Genomic DNA, 20,229 nt, shown 5'->3' on the forward strand with positions numbered 1-20,229 from the left:
AGAAAAATTTAATGCACATATAATAAAGAAATGAATACACTAGTTAAAGTAGCTCTATTTCTTAAATTTTGTTCCAACTACAAGCATATAATTTTCTAGATATAAAAAATGATCAGTTAAGTCTCTTTAACTTGTAGCTTTATGGTGCTCAGGTATTTTTTATTTCCTTGGTTATCACAGCTTATAATAAGGTTTATTGGGGGAAATTGTGCCTGACAACTTTTGTGCCCTTCTACAATGGGGTTACAGCATCGGTGGACAGGGAAAGAACAATTGACATCATCTACCTGGACTCATGCAAAGTATCTGACACTGTCCTGCATGACATCCTTGTCTCAAAATTGGACAGACATGGATTTGACAGATGGACCACTCAGTGGATGAGGACTTGGCTGAATGGTCACACTCAAAGAGTTGCAGTCAATGGATCCATGTCCAAGTGGAGAGCAGTGACAAGAGGTGATCCTCAGGGGTCGAAGTTGGTATTGGTGCTGTTTAACATCTTTGTCGGTGACATGGACAGTGGGATTGAGTGCACGCTCAGCAAGTTTGCCAACACCACGAACCAGTGTGGTGCAGTCGACACGCTGGAGGGAAGGGATGCCATCCAGAGGGACCTAGATAGGCTTGACAGGTGGGCCCATGCAAACTTCTTGAAGTTCAGCAAGGCCAAGTGCAAGGTCCTGCACATGGGTTAGGGAAATCCCAAGCACAAATACAGACTGGATGGAGAATGGATTGAAAGCAGCCCTGATGAGAAGGATTTGGTGGCGTTGGTTGACAAGAAACTCCTTCCAGAAACTTGATTTAAAACAAATTTAGTGTAGTTCATGTGCTCATAGCTGATCTTAGCACTGGCCTTATATGGATATAACCTAAACATGCTATGCACAGAATTCAGGCAATATGCACAGAATGCCCCATTTCAGACTACAAAATCAGTTTAGGCAGTAGGTGCTTTGGTGGTTAGCTCATCAAGAACAGTAGCTAGGTGCATGCAGGTAAAAACTATGAGATGCCTCAGTCTTCTAGAAAAAGCTTATTTTCTTGTTGATTCAGAAGCGAGCATTTGATGAAAGTAAGCCAGGTCTAAAAGCATGTATAAAAAACAAGCATACTACCATAAAACTTTACTATAAAGTTACAAAAGAAAATTACAGGGCTATAAAAATTAGCACAAGCGTTTATGCTAAGAATTGTAATGAACAATGAGGCGAGGGGTTTTTTTTTGTTGTGAGTTGGGGTTTTGGGGGGACTTTTTTGTTCAAGGGTTTGGTTGAGGTTTTTTTTTGGCTGCTCTTGTTCTCTTTGATTTGGCCACATAATGTTTGACAGATCTGTACATCAGTCATCAAATGTTCTTTTGGATCTCAAAGTATGAAGTCAATTCTGTGATCCTCTAACAGCTATTATTTGATAGTCCATCTAGGATTTACAACTTTTCAGTTCACTGAATGTGTTTTGGGGATAAAAGCTTTGCTGCATGTCCAGCTGTTTAAAAAATCTAGACACTAGCAAACAAGAAAAACAAAACAAAACAAAAACAAAAAACCTACAAACAAAACAAAACAACAAAAAAAAACCCAAAACAAAAACAAACAAAACAACAACAACACAAAAAAGAGCAGAACAAGAAAAGGCAACCTGAAATCTACACAGAAATGCACTGGTTGCCCAACCTCAAAATAACAGTGTAAATAACTTACTTAAAAGCATATCATGTAAAAGACAGTGTGCAATTGCATTAGATTTGGATTTTGAAAAGCCTTAGTGCTAGAGCACTTCATGCTACAACCCCAGAGAAAGCATTATAATGTGACAAGAAAGATATTAGGAATCCAAGCACTGGATTAACCCTTCCACAGGTACAAATCAGGGAAAAATTGATGGAGCTGCAGAGCCACTCACAGATAGCAGCATGTCTTCTCGCTGTCCATCTGTGTTAATTCCATTTTGCTAAGGACACAGATTTAAACAGAAGTGGGTGAAGCTACATAAAAAGTATCTTACTGAAGCAGAGAAATAATTATTGTACAAAGCTTCCTGGGCTATTTGTATACACATGCAGATATTGCATGCATTTCTAAGGAAACATAGAATCATAAAACATTATACTGAACAGAGCCAAAGAAATATTACAGTGGAAAAAAAATAGCATAAATACTCATATCAGCTGAGGTCAACGTGTAATCAACCCTCTGAAAAAGAAATATTACTTCAGTGAGGGTATTATGAGACACTATTCCAACTTTGTACACTGAAGATCTTCAACAATATGAAGGCAATGAAGAGTTCCCTTGTAAATCACTGTTTAAACACTTGACAAGCTAAGTGGTAACTTAAATATAAATTTGAAGAATTCTTGCAAGGTTTCCAGAGACCGGCATTATCCTCCCCTTAGGACTTCTGTGTGGAACCAAAATGTGATGAGCCTAAAGCTACTACACAAATCTACTACAGATGCTGTATTCCTGTAAAATAACAGGACATGAAGAACTTTTGCAATGTCTGGTCTTTAATGCCTCAGTATGTAGCACTGTTTTCAAATCACAGAATAGCTGAGGTTGGAAAAGACGCCTGGAGATCATCTGGTCCAACCTCCCTGCCCAGGTAGAGCCACCTAGAGCCAGCTGCCCAGGATCATATCCAGAAGGCTTTTGAGTACCACCAAGGAGGGAGGCTCCACAACTTCTCTGGGGAACCTGCTCCAGTTTTGTCATGCTCACAGAAAAAAAAAAAAAAATATTAGCACACTAAAATGGCCTTTTCAAAAGCAGGCTATGAATTTCATCTAGAACAAAACTATTACCACTTTCCACCTAATCAGACTGCTGGCATGAACTACCTCCAACAATTAGAAATTACTAGAATACTTAAAGTGTGTTGTCAAAGAGAACAAATCCCTCAACTGCACAGCTGTTTTGTGACAGCCCTGAAAAGTAACCAACATGTTTCTCAGACACCAGTCAGCAGTGGGAATTTCTTGACAGACAGAATCTTCAATTCCCATTTTAGCTGAAAACATTTAGAAAGGCCAGGATTGCTGCAGAATCACAAGTTCTGAATCACAACAGAATAAAATGATTTCAGGATACTGAAAAAAGTCCCTTGATTTAGTTTTAAATGTAAGATTTTATTTCTCCTTCCAAAAACTATTTCTCAAGTCAACAACATCTGCCTAATTTTGTTTGCATAAAGTAGCACCACACAGTTCCTAATACTAAGATATATCAATCTCCTAGTGTCTTGAGACTAAAACTCAAATATAATGTCATCGTGCTATGATATTTACTAAATCAAATGATTCTTAGGGAAATATTTTTTTCCACTTTTAAGTCTACTGCCATAAAAACAGTCATAAGATACTTATATTCAGAATATTTCGGTTGATGCTTCTCTACACTTGCCCTATGCAATCCCAAATTACATGTAAAAGCTATATAGCGATAATGTTGAAGTGAAAAATTAAGACTGCTGCTTTCTGTTCTCTCATTGCTAGTATAACTTTTTGAAACCTAGAAAAATAAGCCTAAGGGGAAATTAAGAGGTACCTTTCTATCAATTAAGTAGATAACAGCATATTTTAGTTCAAAAAAGAAACTGAACATTAAATTGTTTTCCTTGTCATGTTATCAACTTTTTCCTTTACAAAAGACAGGTTGCTTTCTGCAATGTGTGAAATTATGTAATTTGGTGTATTACAGTTTAATATACAAACGCTGTGCACTGTGTATGTATACAGACATATATATATATATATGTGCATGCTTACATATTCTAACAATATGGCTGCAGAGCAAACAAAAAGACTGCCTGTTCACATTGTCCTGGGCACTATGGGTTACTTTGTGCTCTCTACATGGGTGAGGAATCTACTTCTTCCTTGGATGCAAACTAAAATTACAAGCTTTGCAAAAGCTATTGGGAGCAGCTGGCAGGGTTGAAAGAGATGACAAGAAGCAGAAAACATGAAGAAGCAGTAGAAACAGGAGATGTTTCAGAAAATCAGAGACCTATCTATATCAAAGAGCAAAATCAAAACAAACTGAAAGAGAGGAAAAAAAATACATTTTCCTAAGATCTAGTGTGGAATGTATGGAGTCTGATTTAGCTTGGACGCAGCAAGAAGTTGTTAGATTGGAAAGAATACTAGGAAAGAAGGACACACACCTTGAAATTATGTGGTAACAAAAGGTAGATCTGTTTCCAACTGGTTTTCTTTAGTACACCTCCCTAAGATTATTTTCCATAATCTTGTTCAAATTGAAGTTTGTGTTCTAATAAATCAGACTACAAATTACTTCAAAATAGTTGTGAGGTTACGTACATGCGCTGCCTACAAAATCTTCACTCCAACACACCTGCTCCTTGTAAGTGAAACTGAATATTTTTTTACTTTTTTTTTTTTTATTTTCTCAAATATCTAACACACTGATTGCCCTTTGTGCTCTGTTCTTGATGGTGCCCATGGCTGCTTTTAACAGTATTTCTTCTGGAGAAACAGGGAAGGAAGGAAATCAGTATCAGTTCCCCAATGGACTGTCAAGATGAAAATGTGTTATGAAGGTTGCTACTGCTGAACAGGTAAAAATGTTAGAAACAGTGCCAAAGAAAAACAATCTGTACATCTACCCAGTAGACAACTTTTAAATTTAGAACCTAAAAACCAATGAAACCATTTTCAATTAGCTGTCATGATGAGTTTTACATCTTTCTCATGTCTCTCCTTCATAGACACTAGAAGTAATGACTTCTGCCATCCTCAGCCTTTTCTCTCAAAACCCCCACATTTCAGATGTCAGTTACTCAAAAGAATAATCACATTCTTAGAGCAGCAAGATTTGAATATCATGGATTTTCCTCTTGTTACTGAAGACATATGTTAGGAACCAACAAGTCACTAATAAATTTTATTTTTTCCTTCTTTCAACCAACAGAAATAATCACAAATATATCTAGGGAATTATTTTATTGCTGGGGTCAACTCTACCTAAGACAAAGTACCTTAAAGCTAGTCAAACAACTTAGTGTTTTATTGATGCCTATCTTTTTTTTTTTTTTTTTTTTTAATTTCAAGGCACTTACTGTAGATATATGTAAGTTGGATGGCAAATGCACAGATGCCAATTTTCATGTGAAATGAATTCAGGAAGTAGCATGTACAGATCTACATACATACATGTACATATATAAATATAGGTGTAAAGTACTGAGTTACACAATGTGCAAGAGAAGCAGATATTGCAAAAGGCATGGTCTTACAGAGACAGATGCTTTAGAAGAATAGCAGAAAAACTCAGATTTATTCTGTCCTTCACACTCAGTATACTGGAGGAAGAAAAAAGGCAACCAGACCTCTCACCTTGCTACAGCAGATGCTACTGACTCGATGCATACATGGTGTACACTCACTAGAAACACATTCACTTTTGACTATTAGAAGACTCAGTAAAAATTTAGATGTTTCCAGAAAACAACTTCATATTTTCAAACAGAATTATTACAAATCAAATGCGGGGAGAAGCTGTTGCCTTTACTATGGAAAACGTCCATCTGTGTGATAGCAGAGAAGGGTATAGATCCATAAAGGCAATAAATAAAAATGTTATGGACTTGCTTAAAAACTTCACCCCTATGGCCTATCTAGTAGGAAGCTTTTACAGAACGGTCATCAGTATCTTAAAACACCATGACTTTCAAGGCTGCTTAGAGAATGAGCAGTGTAAGTTAAAACAAAATGTTCCTGCTGTGCTGGTACTCACAGTTTTACTCCTAGTGCAAAAGCAACAGCAATGGTAGTACAACTATGGGGAAACTGAATGCTGTTTGGGATGTTATCGCTTGATGAAAAAAAATGGCAATGCAGCAAAGTGCTTATATTATCTTATTATTAAATGTATTATAGATTCACAGTGTGTGTCATAAATTACTGTAAAGAATTCTCTCCTGGCATCTCATGCATTTTAAGAATAATTTATAAAAATACCATGCAGAAAGAAAACGACAAGATGACAAGTAACTGGAGTAGATTTTTTTTAACACTGACAGCTAAGTAGATGATTAATAAATTTGAAAATAAGACTAAAAAATGTTGCCAAAATGACACAAAAGTGTTCCAAGCAATCTCCCATAAGGTTTCTTCCTGTTACTTTATGCTGCAGTCTGTAGTATACATATAACTTTTTTTAGAATTTCTATAAAAACATTGCATATCCCAGACATGCAGTACATGACAAAATAAGACCTTGAAGAAAACATGACACTAAGAGAAACTACCAGGAGAGCAAGGCAGTAACTGTTCCCATCTACAGTCAGAGATGGTTTATTTCCAAAATCCATCAATATTTAGTGATGAATTTTCTACTACTGAATTTTTATATTCATGCCTTCAAAACTGTACCTCAAATTGGACTTGAACAGAATTTAAAAATAAAAAAAAAAAAAAAAAAAAAGAAAGAAAGAATCAAAGTGATTTGGAATATCTGTCCTCAAACTCTTCAATATCTCAGACTAGAAGGCTTCCTAAATTTCCTACATCTGGATAGCTTTACCTGCTCAGAAGTATACAAAGCTGAGCTGTACATCTCTCATCTAAGCTTCACCACAAGACAGAATGTGAGTGTGCCTTATTCTGTTAAGAATATTCTGTTAACCCTCTCTCACTAGAGGGTTTGATTCCTTATATATTTCTGATACAGACTGACAGCACAGCATTTAGCACTCCAAGGGCTGCACATGCATTTGCACTCAAGACCAGGCAGATAAAAGGTGTAAACAGAACTGGAGCTTGGTCTGGAACCCAAAACCTGTCTCTTGACAGAGCACTCAAATCGTTCACATACAGAATCCACCTCTGGCTTCCCTCAGTTTCTTGCACATTGAGCCAACTCTGAAAGAGGGCGCTGTAACTTTATGTGGTAACGATGATGGTGCTATTGCTTTACAATTTTCTTTGCCATACAGGGGCTTTAACTTATAAATCTTAAGCATGCGCACAGGGTCTGTACTTACTAATTTGTGCATGCTGTATCATTTATTTCCAACAAAGAATGCAAACACTTTTGTGTTACTAAAAATATATCATAACATAAGGTAACAAATTAATTTCATTTTATATTTTGGCTACCTGTTTCACATCACAGGCATAATTACTACCTGAAACTGGTTTTAGTTAGTGTAAGAATGGATATCTGTAGTAAGTTACAGTTACAGAACTTTCTTTAATGTAAATTAAAAGACTTTTGTAATTTATTACCAATTTCTGTATAGAATGCAGCAATGAATCAAATATAAAAATAATTCAAACTAGATATTTGTACAATAAAACATCAAAGAATTGAAGGAATACATTCTGCGAGCCACATGCTAGGACTACCGAATATAAAGATCTTGTGTACACCAGGAGTACAAACTCTAACTCTCATTATCTGTATAGACGAGAGACTTCAAGTGACAGAATTTAAACGAGTATTTGGTATTAAGCATGTTTTTTTAAGAAGAAAATATACAACTATTAATTATAAAAAATGTGATCACTGTCAAACTATTGCCCATCAGCAACAAACATACCACACTTCTGACACAAAAATAAACTAGAGCAGGGGTCAATCACAGAGTAAACCTGCATTAGATGGAAAGCTTTTTAATGCTACAATAACAAAAATGCTACAGATTAAATAATAAGTAATATGTAAGATCTAGGAACATCTTTATTAAGCACTCATAGTACAGCAAATATCCATATTCATTTTGCTATACATAGATCATTTTCTTATATAATCAGAACACTTTATCTTTACTCAATTCCTCCCTTCATTCTAGATCTCAGATTCCAAGAATATTTTGAAAATCAGGTTTGAAGAACAACATGTGGAATCATCTAGTCCACTGCCCTTTTCCAAAGCTAGAGAAGTTTGAAAATTTTAAAGATATACAGTTGTTGATAAAACAGATTTCATAGTGCCATTAGGCAATCTATTTTACAGTTTAATCAGTAGAAAGTTTTCCTTGTATTCCACCTTAATCTTTCCTGTTGCAAACTAATCCCATTACTTCTTCCTCAACAAAAATGGGAGCATGGGGGAAGGCACTTTATCATCATTTTCTCTCTTTTCAGCTTCCTTTTGTATATTTGAAACCTGTTATTCTGCTTCCATCTTTTCTTTGTCTTTCTTTTTAGGTTTGTCACATCTACTAAGATTGCATCATATCAGGATGCCAAGTGAGTCCTTAGATTTGTTTTGAAGCTATTGAATGGCCAGCAATTATAGGGAGTAAAAATCCAGAAAAGTAATTTTTTTTCATCCATTCTTTAATCACAACTATTAAAACTCTTCTGAAACACAAATCATATCTTTTTCCTATTACAACTGTTACTCATCCCATAGTAATTTGATAGCATATCACTATGCAGTATCAGTATTGACGTATCAGCTATTTGACAACAGCTGTAAAGGCATCACTATTCCCAGAGCAGAATAAGGAAAATATCTGTACAAAGTTTTCCATCCCTGGAAAAAGGTCAGAACGTAACTGCTCACTCAGGGTGGACAGTCAACTTCTTTCAGAACTTTTTGAATGATCTCCTAGAATTATAAACAGAAAGGATTTAAGAAAGGATTGGCACAGTTAAGGAAAAAAAGTTTTCCAAGGACTGTAAGACTTGCTATGCATCTCCTCCCTCCTTTCAAGATCATAAGGGATCTAAGGAACAACAAACAGCCTATAAAAAGGAAATGAGATTTTTTCCTGCAAATCTTTTTAATCTATATCACCAAACATCAAACTAAATTGGGATGTCAGATTTATCTATAAGTACATATATATCACAAGAGCAGAATACATACTGTAAACATATTTTATGTCATGTCATTAGTATGTTTAGAGAATAATTCTTAGTTTTTCTCCTGATGTACACCACATGGCCTCTCAACTGTAGAGATCAAACACAACTTTTTTTTCCAGCTTCAACTGCTCTCCAATTCATAACCAAGTTACACACTTGTAACTATAGCAACTTGTTATATGAAGAATATTACAGTATTACAGATGTACTTTAAGAGTTATAGTCATTATCTTGTCATGCCTTTAAGAAGTTTTCAGTTCAGATTCTCAAGGAAATGACTGGGGAGCTCTGAAGAATAGATGCACCACATGCTCAGGCAATATCAACCCTCATACAGAAGGATGTCTTAGAAAAGAAATGTCGGTAGGGTCCCATCAGAAACCCAGCTGGGGGCAGCAGAGACAAGTGACATAAGACAGGACAATGAGGATGCCTGGGATTTTTTCAGTTCAATATTTTTTTTTTACCTAATTGTCTCATTTTAAATTATTTCAGTCACACTTAAGTTCAGCTTCTTACTAGGTTGCCCTTTCTTCCACTCGTATTTTTTTCTTTATGCTTTTACTTTAATTATGGTTTTAACTTGGAGGTATTTTCATATTTTTTCTGTGTTACCAATTACCAGAATGAAGGAGGAAAAAAAAAAAAAAATAAAATAGAACCATGTCTCTCTTCCTTTACATCTGCACACTACCTCATCTCAACTATGGTTCCAAAATCCTCTTAAATACCACTAAAATTGATTTGCTTTGTCTATGTATCACTGGTACTTTTTCCTGCACAAATCCCTGGCCCACAATTTGGGCATCTCTATCACAGGAACAGAAACCATGATACTAAAGAAAAAAATCTAGGAGTTCATAATGACTACATTCATCAAAATGTCTTAAAGACTTAAACAGATTTATGGGGTCCATACTACAAAATAAAATATACCAATGCAGATAAAGCCTCAAAATAATTATAATCTTTATTTTTTAAAGAATTATTTAGCCTAAATAGCTCCTGTTAAAATCACATCTACCAATAAAAAAATATGTACTCTTACAGACTAGGGTTGAAAAAACAAGTCGTAAGATTTATAATTTTACTGGTCTTATAAATTGATTTTAGCCATTATTGCACTACACATAATTCACTAAACGTGATGGAATGCTTATTTGGTTGATAGCTAATGTATCCCTGAAGAATAAAAGCTATATTAATATATCATTTTGCCATAAAGGTGATATAGACAGGAAAAGAACATATTGTCAACTTCAGGAAATAAAAGAACTATTAAGAATTATTTAAAGCGTCATAAAGCACCAGCAAAACGTGCAATTGTCAATAGGAGTAGACATTAATCTTTTCATCCCCTTGAACACACCTTCTATATATTGTGCTTGAGTTTACCAGATGTGCAGCTTTATGCATTGCCTACTGCACGTTAAAGTGCTGAGGAGCAAGTGAAACCTTTAAATGAATAAATATTCCTTGAGAAGCAAAGGTCCAGTTAAAGAAACATCAGTAATAGAGAAGAAAAAGTCATGGGACAAAACTTTCTATCACCCTCCCAAATTCGAGATTGAATCTACCTTAATGACTTTTCATATTGAATATATACCCACCACTTCTCTCCCCCTTCCCTCTATTTAGTTATAAGGGAAGGATTCACTGTCAACTTTAAAATTAGCAATGCAAGTAAAAAAGCAGCCCTATGGCAATATACAAAAAGCATCTGGAGTAATGGACTTCATTCTCTTTTTCACTGCAAGGAGAATTCTCCAATGCAGCAATTACAAAACTAAACAGATTGAACAGGTTACAGTACCTTGCAATCCTCAGTGTTCCAGGATTTTCTGTTTGAGCTATACATGAATAAATAAGACTTGTTGGTCTGCTAAATGCATAGTTTTTCCACTAGCGTCACACAATTATACAAATCAGTGCTATTGGACAATATGGTAGATACTGAACTTCATTTACAAGTACCTTCTCGCTGCTTTTAAGAGGATTGTTTACATGGAATGAAATGATTCCTCTCTGAAATATCAGGATTGTTGCTTGTGTTGCTCCCACAAGACAGTTTCTTTTTCCTCCTTTCCCTAACTGTGAGAGCATCTTTAAATTACCATAACGTTCTTAGAGCATCCAGACCAAACAACAACTGCAAAATAATGATTCTGAATGCAGTTTCTCTTAAAAATATTGATCTGATTTTCAATCATTAATTTAGTTGATCAACTCATCTGTGTTATTGAAGAAACATTTAACTGTTAAAGAAAAGTTAATTTCACATTACATAAGATGTCATTTCAATTTTTTTTTCCTCCCAGCAGAACAACTTACCTGTACACTGTCCTCCGTTTGTGGGATCCCCATAATACCCTGGCATGCACGTTTCACATTGTTTTCCTGTTGTCAAGTTTTTACATTGATCACAGACATTATGGTTGATGCAGGTGCTGTGGCCATTACACTGGCAAGCTAGAATATAACATTTAAAAATCCATTACTGAATTGCTCTTGGGAACAAAATCATTCCTACGCGATTACAAAATTGCAGTAGAATGTAATTCTGAGTTTAATCCTGACTAATGACCAGTATTCGTATTTTTACTTTGACACAGAACCTCTATAAAATAACTGTGACAAGTCATGAATTCACACAAAAGACCACAAGAGCTGATTATGTAGTGACATGCGAGTTTAAGGTGTGTGACAAGGTCTTTTTTTCCCATTGTGAATCCAGTCCTTGTAGCTTTAAAATGCTGCCTAGTCACTTAAGAAAATTGTTAAGAGACAGTAAGTCACCGAGACCAAATGAAAACCCCCATATGTACACACAGTCCACTGTGAAGCATTTGAAAGGCTATTGCAATGAAGAACATGAGTAACTTACATTCAAACTTATATCTACTGGGGAGAGAGAACTTTAAAAATTAACCAAAGATGGTCTTATTTTTAACAGTTGTGACCCTCACATCAGCCCAGCACACCAAGGGGTTTAAGGATGTCAGGACCACAAACAGCTCCAGTCCCTCCTCACCACAGTCGAATTCGGGTAGTGGAAAAAAACCTGGACTTCTACTGACATTATTTATTTTTTTTTTTTTTATGCCTGACCTTAAATGCATAAAATTGCTTTTTGTCAACTAACAACACTATAAACCACTGATCTTGAACCACACCTGCACTTCAGTGCTCCATATTTTGGAGAAACACAGAAAGTACTGATCGCTATTGCAGCAAAATCACAACGTGAATTCTGCCAGAATCATTGATCCTGCTGCCAGGACTCTGCTGAGCAACCAATAGGTTTTGAAGGATGACCTCTCTATAGAGCGGAGCCTCAGAGCTCATAGTGCTCAGCAGATTATCAATCCGTCAATTACAGCAGCTTGTCAAATGTCAGACTGTGTCAAACCTGTCGATGCCTTACTGGCGAAGGGTGTGTAAGGCTCAGCAGAGAACAGCTATCGCAGTAAGATTCCTTATTTTTTTATTTTTTATTTTGGATTTTTAGTCTAAATGTCACAGTGACTGGTATCTTGGCTACAAAGAAAGAAAACAAAATTCTCACTGCATGTTTTAAAAGTTTCTAGAGCTGTTTTCAAATTTAGTAACTTAATACATTTACAGCTATTGCCAGGCTTGGCTCATAAACCATTAAACCTCCCAAGTTTACAATCTCTTCCTTCTTCTGTTGGTATGCCTACAGAATCATGTAAACAAGTATCAAACATTTCTGTAATACTGGAAAATTCTTCTCACTGTCTTGGCTAAATTTGTTTATATATTAAAAGTTTTATTCTTCCTAAGAATACTTGATTTTTAGACAACTTTGTGTTATCTTCCTCCATGCAGTTTGACATTCTGCAATTTGTTGCCTTTCTCAGAAAAAAGCTACACAAAAATACCATGAATTGCATCTCGATTTTGGGTTTTGTTTATATGTCTTACACATTAAATCACTTAAAGAAAATGTTAAAAAAAAATCAGTACAATAAACCAAAAGTAAAAACAGATAGTATATTAAATAGGTATTCTATTCAAGTAAAGCAAGATTGCCTAATTAAGACTGTGTCCTAATGTAGAAAAAATATTTCATTCTGTTATTCTCTAATTGTTGGGTCACTGATTTATAAAATTTCTGTTCTTCCTAATGCTTAGTTTTGCATTTCTTAATTTTTGTTTTAAGGGATAATGAAAGAAGCCTTAATAAAATCTTTTATTTTGAATTTTAGTTTACTGCAAGTCATAATGTTTTTGTGTCATATACGACAGCTCTTAATTCTTACATTTTGTTAAGGCAAAGAAAATGGAAGAGATTTTAAGTCAGAGGAATTTATCTAGATATACACACACACACACAATAAGAACCAGTACAATTTACAATTGACATGGCACACCTTTCAAAAATGATACTATACAATCACAGACTCATTTAGGTTGGAAAAGACCTTTAAGATCACCAAGTTCAACCAATATTTGCTGATTTCCCTAAAAAAAAAAAAAAAGTATTTCATTGATAAAAGTGAAAAGCTAGAAGAATTTCCCATTTCAACAACCTTGTGATACAGATGAAAGCAATCAAACTGGAGACAACAGTACTAGATAATTTAAATAATAATTAAAATAATGAGACACTGTAATTATCATTTAAGTAAGAACTGGGAGTTAAATTTTTAAAAGTCATTTTTTTTCTTTAAGTGATTTTAATGTACATCACTGGCAGCAACAGATATAAACACATATAAATGTGATTTAGCTGAATCTTCAGTGACCCTACCCTGGACATAAGCAATTTTATGTCTAATTTGCTTTTGACTTCTGTGTTGAAATGGTGGTTGGTGATAAAAATTGTTGATAATTATAGTTTTAAGAAAACACATATATTTTTGTTGTATTAAAAAGGATGTCTGCATTACCTTCTGGATCTAGTGTAAAGATACTTCATCTAGTTTTAAATAAATTAGAACCAATTCACACTGCTTTTCAGAGGAGAAATTTAGGATTTAAAGACGAACTTGGGCTTGAATTCTACCTAAACCGCTCTTCTCATGAGAGGAAATTTGAACACTATTTATTTTTCTTTCTTTTTTTTTTTTTATTAATATATGATATTTGCCACGTTACTTGTAATAATATCTCAGTTAAAAAGAAATCTGATTAAAAAAAATAGAAATATATTAATATCAAAAGAAATACTATCATAGCTGCTTTGAGGACTATAGATTTCAAAATGACCAGTCACAAAAAGAAGCATTTTTTATGCTACCTACTGAATACTAGTTTTAAAGATATGAACAGACAGAAAATTAAAATTAATTAAAAATACTTACCACCAACACAATTGCCCAGAGGCACTATAAACAGTGTGGGTATGTACTAAAAGGAAGACTAAGTGTATACATGAATGAACACGAATCGTTTGCTAACTATTCATCAACATGGCAGAATAATCTTCAAACTGTATGTTATAACCTACTTATTTTTATAATAATCCAAATTATAAACTGTTCAGTAGGGTTATAGAGACTTAATATTATTTCTATCTTATTTGAAGTACATCAAATGATTGCTGTACTAAGAATAATAAACTGTGTTAGGACAATCCATTACAGACAATATTTTAAGAAAATTAAAACAAAACCTTAGGAACAAAACCTACACCCTATACCAATCAAAATGACTTTTCACATCAACTGAAATTTTAATTCTATGAATTCTGTATGATTTGCCTCATAAACCAATAAAACTAGTGGATTTTTAAGCTAAAGTGGAAATTCAGTGAATTCTTTATTAGAACATGCAATGAATACAGAATTTTATCCACGAAGAATAAATATTAAACAAATAAGGTGATGAAATCTTCAAACGCAAAGATTTTAGGCAAACATATATTTATTACAGTTTCACCAGTGGTATATACTATGTATTGCAGTGAAAGTCAAACAATGAATTTATTATGAACATACCTCTATTTTAACATACAGACTAAGTATTGAAGTTTCCATACAATGTAATGTCATTCTATTGATTCCAAAAATCTACTAGAGGCTTTTTGTTCAGGCAATGCCATTAGATGGCTTGTATTTTTCTGGTTTTAACTTAGAACATTTGACAGTGTTCAATCAGTATTACATTTCACTTCATTATTCTAAAACTTGAAAAAGAAAAAATTTACTCTCCACGTATGTATTTAAGTTACCAAAATAAAAGTTTCTTCAGAGACTCTGCTTTGTAAATAATAATGATACACATACTTACATCAATACACATATATATATACACACTTACATATGCATACACACACACACACACACACACAAAGAATACGCTCTTGAAAAAAGTACCCAAGAGAACCAAAAAAAAAACATAGCTGCATGTACCCATAAAAGTTTTGATACTAGGGAAACTCCAGCTTCCAAATTTATCAGAAGTAGGGATACTTGCTGGGAAAATAGCACAATTACAGCATTTATTCTTAAAAAAAAAAAAAAAAAAAAAAAAAAAAGAAGTTTTCAAGATGTCTTTTAAACTGTATTATTTATTGTAAATTACCACTGGAGATCTGTCAAACTCCCCAGTGTGCTTTTCATTTGCCTGCACTACTACACCACTGCTTTCAGGATCTGAGTATTTCCATACAGGAGGCTGTACCAGCTCAGCTTTCGCTGTCTTAAAAGCGCCTGATGTCTTGCTTATCCAATGAACTTAAAAATTAAAATACTACAATCAGATTGGTATGGTTCAAATTTCGATTTCAGATTTTGTCTTTAAGATTACAAAAGCATACATTCTATTTACTCAAAATGTCTAAAAGCTAGACTGGAGGCACAGCTCAGATAATTAGCAGCCCTCCATTCCCACAGCCAGCTGGGCTTTTGCATGAGCAGTGGGGACACAGGAAGCCCCTGCTCCCAGCCATCAGCAGTTGCCTAGATAATTTCCCCTCAACTGCACTCTTCTTTAATGAATATGGTAGCCAGAAGAAAGCAAGAGCTGAAGCAAATTCATATAGTTGGATTTGAAAAAGTAGGAGAATAGGATGGGTGAAAACTTGTTTACAAAAAAATGGCGATTTTGATTTACATTAAATTTCACATGTGCACTTGCATGACAGGAAGCACATCTGTGTTGAGTAGGCAGACTAATAAACTATATATTTAGTAATATTTTGGAAAAACAAATCTCTCATTCAAATGTTATTTGTATTACTCAAACTAGTAATGTTACTTTGGCATGCTTAAACAGATACACATCACTTATTTAGTATGTACAAAAGAATGGAAGCAGACCTTACCTGGACACTGGATAAAAGACCATTCATAATTTTTCTCTTTTGGACAAAGACCAGCATCAAGCACCATTTCACTCGACTGCATGCCAACAGGCTTCATTGGGCCTCTTGATGATCCTTCCAAGCATTGCCCTTTTCCAGTGTTACTGGGATCGTTACACCACCCGCACCCAGGCTGTTCCAAACACTGTCCACAGGTCCTCAGTCCAGAGCAGTTTTGAGCTTTATTACATGGAATACAATATTATTGCAAGGGGTTATTTTGGTTTGGGTTTTTTGCACTGTTTTCTTGTGTTTTGGTTTGTTTGTTTGCTTGTTTTAAAATGCTAGGATTTTACAGCAGTTAATGAAGAAACAATTTTGCATTTCTATTTCCTTGTGGAAATCAAAAAAATTCAGAAACATTAGTAAGAATATCTCCATTTTCTTTAGAAGTTGTATTTCTTCAAAGATCATAAAATACACAGCAGGTGTTTGCTACACCACAATGAAACAACAAATATTTCAAATAAACAAAGTTCATGAAGCAGAACAATAATATACATTTTCATTAAATCCCATTACAATTTATATATTCTTTGCTTATTATTAGTATATATTATGGGATGCATATATTACTAATTTTAGTGATTTAAACAGCCCTTCCAACAGGAAGGGTCTAGAAATCAGGACAAGGTCAATAATTCAATTAAGAGTGATAATAATAATCCCAAACCAATAATTCAAATTCAAAATGAGATTTTATTTGCATACAAAGTATCCCAGGTTCACATCTGAGCGTTCATCTACAAATATGACTCAATCTTCTTATACAGAGCGTTTGAAACAAGCTAGCATTCTACACATCTTTCTGGGAAAAAAAAAAAAAAAAAAAAAAACACCACAATTCTTAAACTACAAGCCAAAATTCAATCCCATTTAATTGAACTATACGTTAAATGTCTCATCTGTTAGAGTAAATCAGGTTTCATTTTTTAATTTGTATACAAAAAAATCACATCTCCCTCTAGATCTTTTATACCCTTTTAAAATAACTGCTCATGAAATGGTCTTCCTCATATTTTCAGTCTGGTTAGAACCAAATAAAATTCATATTCTGAAGCTACTGCCATTTCTTTTTAGTAAGAATTGAACAATTTAACATCTTAAGGAACACCATTTGGGTTCACAAGTTTATTGAGATTTTTCTGCTATGTCTTAAATTTTTTAATTTTATGTTGTAACACTAAATCAAATTAACATCAGAATCATTTGAACATTGATCAATATGGATCTCTGTCTCTTCCCACATAAGTGTCTTCAAAGTAAAAAAAAAAAATACATTTTAAAAGCATATATGAACTTCAGGAAGATCCTGCAGGAAGCCAGAAATAGTCTCAGTTTCTTTTTAAAAAGAACGTAGTTTAAATGTTTGTGGGGGGTGGTTTTGGAGGACACTCAAATGGCTTCTACATGATCATAGCCTCGAAATTTAGCTCAGCTACAACCAGGACACTATATACAACTCATGTTCTCAGCTATTTAGGCCACTCTACTCCATAACGGCAGTAGTTGAATCCATGATAAAAAGGGTATACTGAGCAGAATAATTTAATTTCTAAATAAATAAACTGACAGCAGAATAAAGCTAGCTACTTCGACTTCAGCAACTATTAAAATTGTGTAAAAGTAATAAAAGTTGTCAGAGAAAAAAAAAGCACTCTAGTAGTCTAAAGATACATGCAGATGTCAAGAAAACAAGCAGTTAAGAGAAACAGAGTTAACAGTGATAATAATAAGAGTTAACAGTGCAGAAACTGGAGCATGAGCTCGTGTACCATTACATTGGGAAGAATCTAAATATGAGGAAATGTTTCAACTTTCCCAAATATGGAAAAAGGGAGGGGTGGGGGTGAAAGAAGGAGCTCAACTATTCTTGGAAATCAATGTCAATCATGTGACAAATCAGTTTTAAACCAGATCTGATCAGATCTGAATCTGAATTACACAAATTTTCGTTTTTTGAATACATTAAAAGATCATTAGAAAAATAACGACCACTGTACTGGCTAGCTTGCCCTTTCAGAGATGCACTGTAAATGATTCACACAATTCTCATGCTATTTATAAAGTTAGGAGAAAACAGCTCTGAAGTATGAGCTGCACTATCTTCATGGAAGAAAGAACCAAAAGTGAAAATCATCAGATATTCTCTATAGTGGCATTTAACTGAAAAACTGAAGACAGCTGAGAAGTTATTGTTTATGGAAGAAGGGGATATTCAAGCAGAAATATTTTTTTCCTTGAAATTCTAGAGGTGGTCCAAGATTGTTCAACTGTTCAGCTATTTAATCAGAAGTCATAATGGATGGAAAATGTGGGGAACAGTGGAATGCAACTTTTTGGCAAGTAGGTATTAAAATGACAAAATGTCACCAATAAAACAGTGTTCTTCATTTGAATTCCAAATTGTGAAAATAAATGTGAAGTTTTCAGTTGTTACGATTTTTTCTTTTAAATCATACATGCTTCTGTGATTTTTTTTTTATTCAGAGCAAAACATGCAAAAATTCAGAAATCATTCATAATAAAGTTTTTTTTTTTAAGTTATAGTTACATTCATTCTTCAAGTAGAAACACTACCCCTTGAGAAAAGGGAATCCACTTAATACTTCATTACCTCAGCAGCAATAATGATATATCTACCTAATAAAATTTTCAAGTCATTTAGACTGAAACAAAGTCTGAGCCATGTTTCATTTGGACATTAATTTTCTTGTTTAAGTGTAAAATATATGATGCTTTAAAACTCTGGAAAAAAAACTTGCTTATGTCCACAGAATCTTGTTTTTCTTTAATTTGTGGAATAGAAAATATATTTTAATACAAAACTGCCTTCACATAATGATGAACTGGTATATAGCAAATCCCATTTGCCTTATATAATACAGACTTTTACAGACCTGACAAAAATGACAATTAAATTAAAAACAATTTCTTGTGCTCCCCAAACAAATGGAATCTACATGATGCGCAAATACTACACAAACCCGAAAACAGAATTAAAAGCTCAGGCTGACATAATACATGCTATTTTAAAAAGATAAGCATCATTCATGTGGCATTCTGTCAGTTTTATCTCCAAATATTCAATCTACTTACCTTCTGCCACAACTTACTATCAGTATTTTATAAATTGAAAAAGTGATTCCTTATAGCAGTGAAAAAAAAGTTCAGTGAACTGTTATGAGGGAAACTTTTACCTAATTACAGTACTATTATTCCAAATATACAGGACAAGATTAAGTGTTCCTATCATTTCTTTATTCTTAGACCAAACATGGGCTAATAACTGGGTTTAGAGGACATAAGGATTCAAGGAACATGTAAACCCTACTTCTAGTCCACACTGAACCTGGACACTAGAACCAGGATTAATATCTGAAATTTACTAACAAAGCATAAAAGTTTACCAGAACAGGTCAACATTGTACTGGTTCATTATACTCTATGATTACCAAGGATGAAGAAGGAATCTCAATTAAGATGAATACAAGCTCTTCGCCCGTTTTACCTCCAAAAAAATATTTCCCTATGCCTTATTTTCCTTTAATCCAAACACATGTAGTGGCCTGGTACATATAGACACTCTTCTCCCCTGTTCAGAATATATCAGTGGTTCTTATTACAGATGTGGCAGGACCTTACCTTACTTTATTTTCCTGAAGCTTAAGTGAAAGCAAGTAACCACCTTTTGTATTTGTATCTATAATCTATTCAATTGAATCATGATCTAATTATGACCCTGAAACATGCCGCTTCCTGTTGTCAACATCATCAGCCCTGCCACAACATATCCGGAAATAGAATGTTCCAGAGATGTTGATATCATAAGACCCTCATGGAGAAGGAAGGGAAGTCAGAAGTAACTACAAAAACCCTCTCAGAGAAGAGCAGTGAGACTTCAATGATACACAGTAGAAATCCTATATATGAAGTTTTGGTCCCACTGGATTTGAGTCCTTTACAGCTAGAAAATATTTGAATCAAATCTCGAAGGACAGTAAAAAGACTAAGAATCAGTCTTCTGTAGGATGGCAACTGAGGAATTGTTCTA

The 20,229-nt window shown here is 34.2% G+C and overlaps 1 protein-coding gene across 10 annotated transcripts in view; it reads right to left on the reverse strand.

Moving 5' to 3' along the window:
- The window catches only part of ATRNL1 (attractin like 1), a 519,346-nt gene that overhangs the window by 370,254 nt on the left and 128,863 nt on the right, over positions 1 to 20,229 (reverse strand). For 9 of the 10 annotated variants that reach the window (XM_032988565.2, XM_032988564.2, XM_032988569.2 and 6 more), the window contains exons 18-19: positions 16,137 to 16,355; positions 11,177 to 11,314 (exon numbers count right to left, since the gene is read on the reverse strand). In XM_032988565.2, the coding sequence (XP_032844456.2) occupies positions 11,177 to 11,314; positions 16,137 to 16,355 (357 nt within the window). Of the gene's footprint in view, positions 1 to 8,359; positions 8,586 to 11,176; positions 11,315 to 16,136; positions 16,356 to 20,229 lie in introns of those variants that run through there. The other variant, XM_032988575.2, reaches the window with a different exon arrangement.

This window comes from Tyto alba, unplaced genomic scaffold (genome assembly GCF_018691265.1).
Source record: "Tyto alba isolate M040663 unplaced genomic scaffold, T.alba_DEE_v4.0 Super-Scaffold_1, whole genome shotgun sequence".
NCBI classification, from domain to species: Eukaryota; Metazoa; Chordata; class Aves; order Strigiformes; family Tytonidae; genus Tyto; species Tyto alba.